Raw genomic sequence first — 10,738 nt, forward strand, 5'->3', positions numbered from 1 at the left:
ACGTGTGAAGGGTTTTTCTGTTATTGTATGAGTCATCCATTGTCCTTTTGTAAGTCAGGATGTGATTAGAATCTGTTTAACTAACCATTGTCTGATGTTTGTCGCATTGTATAATATTTGTTTCTATTTGTGTAGTAACTACCCCCATCTGTTGGAAATGTATAAAAGCTGTGTTTTCTGTGCAATAAACCCCTACCCCCTATAATCTTCCCCCTGTTGTTAGCTAGTCTAGGTGTGAAGTGTTTTTCTGTTATTGTATAAGTCATCCATTGTCCTTTTGTAAGTCAGGATGTGATTAGAATCTGTTTAACTAACCATTGTCTGATGTTTGTCTCATTGTATAATATTTGTTTCTATTTGTGTAGTAGCTACCCCCATCTGTTGGAAATGTATAAAAGCTGTGTTTTCTGTGCAATAAACCCCTACCCCCTATAACCTTCCCCCTGTTGTTAGCTAGTCTACGTGTGAAGTGTCTTTCTGTTATTGTATGAGTCATCCATTGTCCTTTTGTAAGTCAGGATGTGATTAGAATCTGTTTAACTAACCATTGTCTGATGTTTGTCGCATTGTATAATATTTGTTTCTATTTGTGTAGTAACTACCCCCATCTGTTGGAAATGTATAAAAGCTGTGTTTTCTGTGCAATAAACCCCTACCCGCTATAACCTTCCCCCTGTTGTTAGCTAGTCTAGGTGTGAAGTGTTTTTCTGTTATTGTATAAGTCATCCATTGTCCTTTTGTAAGTCAGGATGTGATTAGAATCTGTTTAACTAACCATTGTCTGATGTTTGTCTCATTGTATAATATTTGTTTCTATTTGTGTAGTAGCTACCCCCATCTGTTGGAAATGTATAAAAGCTGGTTTTCTGTGCAATAAAGCAGTTCTTGTTTTCACCTGAATATGCTAGTCTGTCTAGTTATTTAGGTGAGCTCCAGCTAAAATCACTTTTCCTGGGCTACATAGCAGCCTGTTCAAGGCAGAGAAAGGATTCTCAGGCAGAGCTACCCAGCCTGGGTAGCTGGACTCTGTCACAGGGTGGGATCCTGGGCACTGATGCTGTCGGGCATCAGGGGTGGCTACAGGCTGTGGTCACTTGCTAGCTACATAGCTGCAGTCGGCAGGGAGGAAGCAGGACCCATTGGGTGGATCTACCTAGTCGGGTAGCCGGGGTATCCATCACAAAAGCCTTCTAGACCAAAGGTCATAGCATGTGTACCCAGGAAAAGCTGAATCACAATGAACCAGCCACAGGATCGTAAGTCTAACGGACATCCGGAAGATCCACAACAAAATTATAGGTCTGAGGAAAAACTATAGGCCTGAGTCCCAGATCGTTCCAGGGAACCTCCCAAGGAAAATAACCGGACCAACCCAGAAAATGGGAACAAGTCCCACTCTGAAATACCAACCGAAAAGGGAAGAAGACACTCCAAAGGGAACTAAAGTACGACAGAATCGCACGAGTGGCCTAGGGCCCACCAAGGCAAAAAAACAACACCCAGAAAGAACATCGAGGATAAGGTCACCCTAAGAGTGAGCAAAACAAAGGCTAGTCTCCATAATCCCCTCCGGAGTATCAGAGGACCATACGCAAGGAAACGGAATGCAGAGCATCCTAAATCCCGGTATAAAAACCCCATAGCGAAGCTTGGAGAAGGAGACAGTACAGCCTAAAATCCCTGATAGGGAAAAACTTAATTCCCGAAGTAGGAAAAAGCCACAAGGACCTCCCATAAGGTGGCCAAGACCGCTAAGGGGCAACATACATGTCCCGAAATCTCATCCGAAGAGGAGTACCTCAAAAGGAAAAATTCAAACAAAGGACAAATCCAAGAGCCACAAGGGCAAGACTGCCTGAACCGGAGGTAAGGAGGCATTAAATCCTCCCAACCTCCACCCCATGCAGGGAGTTACACTTCACATCCAGACATAAAGACAGAATTATGAGAGAGTCAAACTAGTATTTATATAGTGCCCTTCTTCCAGTGGGCCACAAAGCGCTTTTCCAGCACCAGCTCTCGGATGAACCAAATCGTCAGCTGAATAGTAATAGTTGTGATTATTACACAATCTGAATGGTACACAATGTATCATCCGAAGGATGAAGGGTTGAGTTGGCCCTGCCGGGACAGAACCTGTGACCCAAGGATTTTTGAACAGGCCTAATAGTCAGAGCCTTTTCCCAACTGAGCTACCTCAAAAGCATCGGCCAGATGGAGAGGTCAATGAGGACTGAACCAATCCCCCAAGCCTCACAAACTCTCAGGTCCACTCAGAATAAACTGAAACTTGTAAAAGAGAACAAGAATAACACAATAATATGTGAGGCACTCAGTGCCAAACCGGACCAGCCAGGCAGAACAGGCGCCACAATGGACTGAACCCAATTAGGACTAGCCTGAAACCAAGGGTTATTCCTGTCAAGGCCTTGTAGAATCCCCAGAGAGAGGGAAAACAATAGACACACATAGGACTAAAAATGTCCTTAACAAACTTCCTTAGATGTAACAGTGTGATCAAACATCATGAGTATTGATTCCCAAATATGAGCGTTATTAAAATAAAATAAGGGATAAGGCAACCCTCAGGTTTATTGCCTAAGTAGAACAAACGTACCCGCAGGAACACCCAACAGGGCCCCTGTTCTACCAAGCTCAAACTGGAAAAAGTACTCAATAACAAGACTATAAGAAGATTACTTCATCCCCTTATGTCTATTTCTGCAAGCTATTAAAAGAAGAAGCAGACTGAGAAGTCTCGGATCCAATAAGGATGGGATCTTCTGACAAGGCCAAAACATGCCTCAAAAGAACACTAAGGCTGGTCAGTCTATACCGAAAAGAGCAGCATACCCCCACCGAAGTGAAGGACAACTCCATCCTCGAAGGCTGACCCCCCGAAGCCTCAGGGATAGTCATTCCCCCAGATAGCTGAACAGGCCAACTTATGCTTGAAGAGCCCTGGATAACGGAACACTAACAGTATCCAAAACCAACTTCTTGAAGTTGCATATGTGCTAGTGCCAAATTATGGACATGCGGGAAGAAGCTACCTTCCGGAGAAGGGGAAGCAAATTTTGAGTTACCTGCATGCGTAGTAAGCGATGGTGGAAGGGAACTCACCACTCGGAGGACAGAGGCCCCAGAGGCGGATGGCTTAGCAGCTCCTTGATTCCCCGATCCCGAGGAATTGAGCACTCTAATACGGCATTCAGAACAAAACTGATTGGCTAGTATCATCCAGGGCAATATGCATTCTGCGCACGGAGTAGAAAATAAAACAGAGACGCCCATCTCCACAGAATTAGACTCCTCCATAGATAGGATATTGATACGAGATTTGGACCCAAAACTTAAACGGCACCTGACACCCACAATGGCTGGGGCACTCACCACCTCCTAAGAGCCCAATACCAACAGATCCAAATCTCTTCATCGCCACAGGGCTAGGAATGCGGAAATGGAGAGTCAAAAACGTGACCATGTTCGGTCACAGGGTGAACCGTACGGTCCAGAAAAAGCGCGCCTAACCGTAAAGGCCGCGTCACTTCCACAGATTGTTAAGTTCCACAAGCCATGAGCCTAAGTAACACTACGCATAAGCAGGTCGAATCACATAAAAAACATGATTAAAAATCTCCCTGTTCAATAACCCCCATCAGGAGATATTACCCTTGATTCCAAGATACAAAAGGCGCCTCACTGAGACCCTTATGTTAAGTTAGTCCCGCAAGGTGGTAGTCTCTTGGGAAAAAATTTGTAATACAATACAATCATAACGAAAGTAAAATCAAATGATCTTACCGGAATCTACGCCGTGGAACAGCAACACAGCCCTTCAAGTGTGACGAATAGTAGCATTGCCTCCACCATGGGCTTGAGAGAAGAAAGCAGGCAGCGGAGTGAAGTTCGTCAACGCAGATTGGTTGAGGAGCTGTTAACGTGATTCAGGATTGTTTCGCAGAAAGACTCTCCCTGCATTTCCGGGCTCTAACTTTCATCCAAGCCCTCACTGAGAGGCTGATAGGATTAATTAAAACTCCTGTCCCATGTTGAAGAGTATTACCCTCCATAAGAGACAAAATTAATTCTGACACTTCTCTGCCAACCTCCTGGGATGAAAGGTAAAGAATGACTGGGGGATGAGGGAAGTGGGAGGAGTATTTAAGCCTTTGGCTGGGGTGTCTTTGCCTCCTCCTGGTGGCCAGGTTCTTATTTCCAAAAAGTAATGAATGCAGCTGTGGACTCTTTCCATTTATGAAGAAAATGCAGCCATTATGAAATCATCACATTATAATCTCTGTGGTATAGTTAGTGGCAATGTGGTATTTGCTTGTCACTAATCTAATTTTTTTCCAAATTGTTACTGTGTCTGCCTATGACCACTGTAGCAATAAGTATCAATATCTATAAGTATGAATACTGGTGGATGCACAATCCAGCAATATCTTCTTCTTGATTGAAGTACATTTTTCTATGGAGATTTACAAAAGTAATCTATACCTTGGTACCAACTGAAAGCCTGGGAAATAGGCTTTAGAAGATGTCTGCTTAGTCATTTTATTAAGTAAGCATCTGGCTAATAGAAAGCTAAAATTTCATATTCCACCTTTTAGAAGCTTAGTTAAGAAGTGTGTTTTTTCTAAAAGTTTTTACTATAGGTTTAGGTATATTTAGGAATAGGATAGCAAGTGCTAGGGTGTCACATTTTAGGGGGTAGCAAGAAATCAACAAGAACCAAATTTTGTCATAACAATATCCCTCCTGACTTATACCTTTGCTACCAGGCCAGACAGATTGAATATGTACAAAAACCTTATAAAAAACAGTAAGAGGAACAATAAGAAGAGATTAAAGGGATACTAAACCCATTTTTTTTTTTCTTTCATGATTCAGATATAGCATGCCATTTTAAGCAACTTTCCAATTTACTCCTATTATCAATTTTTCTTCGTTCTCTTGCTATCTTTATTTAAAAAGAAGGGATGTAAACCTTAGGAACCTGCCCATTTTAGGTTCAGCACCATTGATAGAGCTGGCTTATTGGTGGCTGACATTTAGCCACCAATAAGCAAACATAACCCACGTTCTGAACCAAAAATGGGCACGCTCCTATGCTTTACATTCCTGCTTTTTAAATAAAGACAGCAAGAGAACGAAGAAAAAATGATAATAGGAGCAAATTAGAAAGTTGCTTATATAAATTGCCTGCTCTATCTAAATCATTGAAGAAACATTTAGGTTTAGTATCCCTTTAAATTCAGTAACATAGTTTATTGTCATTACTGCTATAGACCAGGCCCCATTCTCTACAATTCGCTGGCATGAAGAGAACTATCATGCCAAACATCACATGGGCAGCTCTGACTCAATTCTCTAAAAAAGGGGATTGAACCTGGAAGTCCCAGCAAGTGACACGCTGCCTATTATAGAAAGTAATGAAGTTCTCAGGAACAGAACATTTCATTAGGGAGAACAAATGTGAAAGGCAGCACCTAACAACAGTTTGTTTTAAGCAAATACAAATACATTTCCACTGATTTCAGTATACTTTAACTTGCATTTCCTTCTAGTTCTGGGTGTCTTTTTGATTTTGCAATGAGATAAATGCCAACTTATATTTTATCAATATAAAGAGAATATGTGAGACCTGTAAGAAAACTTCAGGCGCTTCCTAGGAATGCCCCTGTTCAGCCCACCCAACAAGGATGTCATACTAATTTTACATATAATTTTTACTGTGTACATAAAATACCCTTTTTAAATAAAGTATTATAAATAAAGATTTTACTGCTTAATTATAATGCTATTAATAGTTTTTTTAATGTGTACAATTTTTTAAACTGCTTATTTTATTAAGCACTGAAGTGTATGTTTCCTTTACATCCCTTAGCTAGATACCCAGCTTCCAATGTAAAATGTGTCTTTAGAGAATACTGTGAAAGCCCTTGTAACACTTAGAGGTCTTTTTAGATCATTCTTGCCTGTCTAGAGCTTTATAGAAAGTATTCTGTGGCAACTCAGGACCAGAATCATCTTAGATGCTGCACAGTAATTGACTGATATCTGCAGAAACTCAACCACCTAGCCACAGCAAACAAGATAATATAAACAATATTCAAGAGGATCTTAAATTGGTGTGTCCCTGAATTATAACAAAATACAAATTTAACTAAATAATGTCAGTTTTACAAGCTTATAAAATAATTAATTTGCATGTTGATTGTGGTTTTAACAGGACCCCGATCATGTTACATGCTGCACAATGGTTGATTGATATGTGCAGGAACTCATTTACAGTATATCGGTTGCCAACTGACCACCGAAAAAGAGATTAAATAATCAATATTCAAGGGAGGGGGTTTCAAGGGGTGTGTACCTGGACTGCAACACAATACAAATTTAACTAAAATTCTTAGTTTTAAGTGCTTATAAAATATTTATTTTTCATGCTGATATTTTGCAATGTAGTCATCAATTTATGGTGCATATATAACAGTCTTTATTGTCCTTTTAATGAGATCACTAAAAATCCAAACCTTGAAGTTTATGTATTCCCAACACTTGGCCTTTTGGATAAAAATAATAACATTATTTATATGTTTCGCAGGTTTACAATCGATTATACAGACAATGCAAATACAATCCTTTTTCATTTCGACTCACGCTTTACGAGCAATACTGTCGTTATGAACACAATGAACAAAGGGAAATGGCAAATAGAAGAAGTAATTAAAAGTAACCCTTTCAAAAAGGGAGCAGATTTTAAGGTAACTAATAATTAACATTTTAATATCTTAGCATGTCTCACAATGGGGTTTGTTACAAATATACAAAATTGTGGGGAAATTTTAATACAGGGGTCTATTTTTGTGGGGCAGTGTAGTCAAAATTAAACTTCCATGATTCCGATAGGGCATGTTATTTTAAACAACTTTCCAATTTACTTTTATCATTAAAGGGACGGTCTACACAAGAATGTTTATTGTTCGAAAAGATAGATAATCCTTTTATTACCAATTCCCCAGTTTTGCACAACCAACAATGTTATATTAATACACTTTTTACCTCTGTGATTACCTTGTATCTAAGCCTCTACAGACTGCCCCCTTATTTCAGTTATGCTGACTCCTAGGTAACTCCACGGGCGTGAGCACAATGTTATCTATATGGCACACATGAACTAGTTGTGAAAAACTGTCAAAATGCATTCAGATAAGAGGCTGCCTTCAAAGGTTAAGAAATTAATATATGAGCCTACCTAGGTTAACTTTCCACTAAGAATACCAAAAGAACAAAGCAAATATGATGATAAAAGTAAATTGGAAAGTTGTTTAAAATTATATGCCTGAATCATGAGTTTATTTTTGACTTGACTGTCCCTTTAAATTAGCTTTGTTCTCTTGGTATTCTTTTTTGAAAGCTAAACCTAGGTAGGCTCATATGCTAATTTCTAAGCCCTTGAAGGCAGCCTCTTATAGGAATGCATTTTGACAGCTAGAGGGTGTTAGCTCATGTGTGCCATGTAGATAACATTGTGCTCACGCCCGTGGAGCTACTAAAGAGAAGGTACTGACTGGCTAAAATGCAAGACTGTCAAAATAACTGAAATAAGGGGCAATCTGCAGGTTTAGATACAAGGTAATAACAGAGGTAAAAAGTGTATTAATATAACCGTGTTGGTTATGCAAAACTGGGGAATGGGTAATAAAGGGATTATTTATCTTTTTAAACATTAAACATTCTGGAGAAGACTGTCCCTTTAAGAAATTACAAAAGTCTCCTGTTTTTTTTAACTGAATTTGCAATAGAAACGTGTGGGAAAGGTCATCTCTCACAGTCCAACAGAAAAACTAGACGTGCACATAAATAAAATATCCAAATGAAACGTGAAACAAATCAAACTAATGAACTAACAAATACATGAATTAATCTGTTTAATTAGTTTGTTCGGTGCCATGATAAAGGGGAAGAAAACTGAGAAAAGGGGAAAGGAGCTGATATCATTTGACTAATCAGGTTATTTATTTGCAATGATGTACAAGGGATATGAGTATTCATATGTTCAAAGTCCTCTCCTGCCATAGTATTACTAATGGATGATGTTAGGGACAGCCAATCAGGCATTAAAATGGTATACAGGCATGTCAAATACAGTTTAAGATAGCCTAGGGAGGTGGGAGACTATGTGAAGCTCAGCCATTTACAATCTTTTGACTTTACAGTTGTGAGTCTCTCTGAGCTTTTTAGTCATTGCCTCAAATAAAATCACACAGTACAATACACAGTACTGCCAGTTCCTTAACTGCATTCTCTGGCAAACAAGAATGTGTTTAATTTTTCTAGTGTTAATTCTGAGTAGCAGTTTAAACATTTATTTTGTATTGCAGTGGAGTGGGAGAAATATTGGCAGGGCCCCTGTTGTTTAACATAGCATAAGCATACATTTCATTTAAAAAAATTATAATTTTTAGTGGCTTATTCCACACATAGTGCATACTGCATATGGATAGATATATAGATTTCTAATTTTTATTGTATTTATTTTTTTGCAGTGGAGGCATTACTTAGTGGACTTCTACTTGTCCTCTATAGGATAAGCCAGTGATTGTAACCTTAGTACCCCTGATGTTTTTAAAACTATATTTCCCATGATGTTCAACTAGACTGTAGGGTGCCTAAGCATCATGGGAAATGTAATTCCAAAACATATGGGGTGCCAAGGTTAGCCATCACTGAGCTAGGCTTTGTCTAGCATAGCATACGTTTCAATTTTTGTGAAATATTTTTATTATTTTTATTATGTTTAACATATTTTCTGAAGTGTAGTGTGTCCCCCACCCCCACCCATGATCTTTACTTTAGGGTCCCCCACACCCCCAGATCTCCTTTTCTGTAGCGTAGCTGCCCTGTCCCTCCCTGTCCCCTTAAAAAAAAATTTCAGCAGGTAGGATCCTCCCACTCCAGCCCGCTCACCCACCTTCGCCTCCCGCCAGAACTAGCAACGATCGTTACAGACGGTGACACACACAGTGTCACCGTCTGTAATGATCAGGCATCTGCCCTCATATGGAGGCGGAGCATCGATCGAGCTCTCGCTCCATATACGGGAGATGCCTGAAGCTTCAGTAACTCCAAATCTCGGCTGTAACTTAACAGCCGAGAGTGCTGGAGCTTCCTGAAGCAACAGCGTATATATACGCGGTGCGGTACAATAGCCAAAGTACCTCACAATGTATAAATACGTTGTATTGGGTGAAGGGGTTAAGAAACATTGGTCTGATGAATGACCACTGCTTCTTAACTCTCGGCTTTAGGCTCACTCAGCTTCTTAAATGGAGCCCATAATAATTGAAGTAGGTTTTTATTGCAGTAGGGGGCATACTTACTGGGCTTAGTTCAATAAGCTAGGCTTTCAATAAGCTAGCGTGGTAAACATTTCATTTAAAAAAAAAAAAAGAAATACACACAAACATAAAATTATTTTTTATTGGCTTGTTGCACACTCAATGCATACTGTAGTTAATTTATATAACTTTTTTTGTTTTATTTTTATTGCAGTGAGGGGAACTACTATACTGATACTGAGTAGTCTCCTGCTTTGCCTTGCTTTTGGCTAGACATTATTTATTTCATTATTTCAAAGTCCACATCAAAACAGTAAACAATCTCATTAATCCCCCTTTTGTTTCAGAGACAACTCAACAACAATCAGAAACAATTTACTTCCAGCTGTGTTTGAGCACAACTAAAGCCCTATATAGCGCATTACTTGTAAACAGGCGCAGAATGTGTAAAATCACAGTTCTAAATACACTGCAGTATATCAAATCTAAAAGCATTAAAACACAAATTAGAAATGCAGGGAATGTACCTTAAAGAGGAATAACACACTTTGGGCCAGATTACAAGTGGAGCGCATAATTGCGCTTTGGCGAGCGTGATATTTGCGCTCCACTTGTAATACCAGCGCACGCAATTGTGCGCTGGTATTTGAAGTGGCCTGCAATATGAACGCAACCTCGCGTTCACATTTTTACGAAGCTATGCTACAATTTTTATTTTTTAATAAAATACATACCACTCCACTCAAGCTAAAATTTGCCTTTCTAAAATTCTTTGAAGGGACGAGATATCTTACATAATCTCAACACACTAGAGAGTCTTTAGGATCAGGCCCTGAATATTAAAACTAAGATTCACATTGTTATTACAATGAATTTTGAAAATGAATTGTTTTTTCTTACAGCTTGAATTTCAATGCGAGGAAGACTATTTCAAAGTTGTTTTGAATGGTAAACTACTGCGACAATACAAAGCCCGTGTGCATCCTCTCTACCTTGTAAAGAATATACAATTCATTCACGACATTATACTGAAAAGTGTTAGTATTGCTGCAATGTAATGTTGTAAGTTGTTATGCTTATGCAAAATAAAACAATTCTAAAACGTGTTTGTCTTTTTTTGCTATTTCTTATAGAAAAATCCTTTTTAGGTTCTAATTCCTAACAAAACTTTTAAAAAGACATAGGCCGGTATTTATCATTTGCAGGATCGACAGTTTGCGCTCATGCGAACCTGTCCACCCGGGATCGCAAATGCCCGTATTTAACATTCCTTAAGCATTTGCTTGTGCAATGCCACCCCCTGCTCGCCCTAGCCCAATGTTAATCACCCACTGGGGTGAACGTACCTGCGTGATTTAATATGCCAGCGTACTGGTCTGATGACTGCTGCT

The 10,738-nt window shown here is 39.3% G+C and overlaps 1 protein-coding gene across 1 annotated transcript in view; it reads left to right on the plus strand.

The window, feature by feature from the left end:
• LOC128636427 (galectin-9-like) overlaps nucleotides 1–10,449 on the plus strand; it is a 52,974-nt gene extending 42,525 nt beyond the window's left edge. The window contains exons 4-5 of the mRNA XM_053689443.1: nucleotides 6,611–6,770; nucleotides 10,250–10,449. Coding sequence (XP_053545418.1) covers nucleotides 6,611–6,770; nucleotides 10,250–10,405 — 316 coding nt within the window. The 3' untranslated portion in view covers nucleotides 10,406–10,449. The remainder of the gene's footprint in view (nucleotides 1–6,610; nucleotides 6,771–10,249) is intronic.
• The last annotated feature ends 289 nt before the right edge of the window (nucleotides 10,450–10,738 follow it).

This window comes from Bombina bombina, chromosome 1 (assembly GCF_027579735.1).
Source record: "Bombina bombina isolate aBomBom1 chromosome 1, aBomBom1.pri, whole genome shotgun sequence".
NCBI classification, from domain to species: Eukaryota; Metazoa; Chordata; class Amphibia; order Anura; family Bombinatoridae; genus Bombina; species Bombina bombina.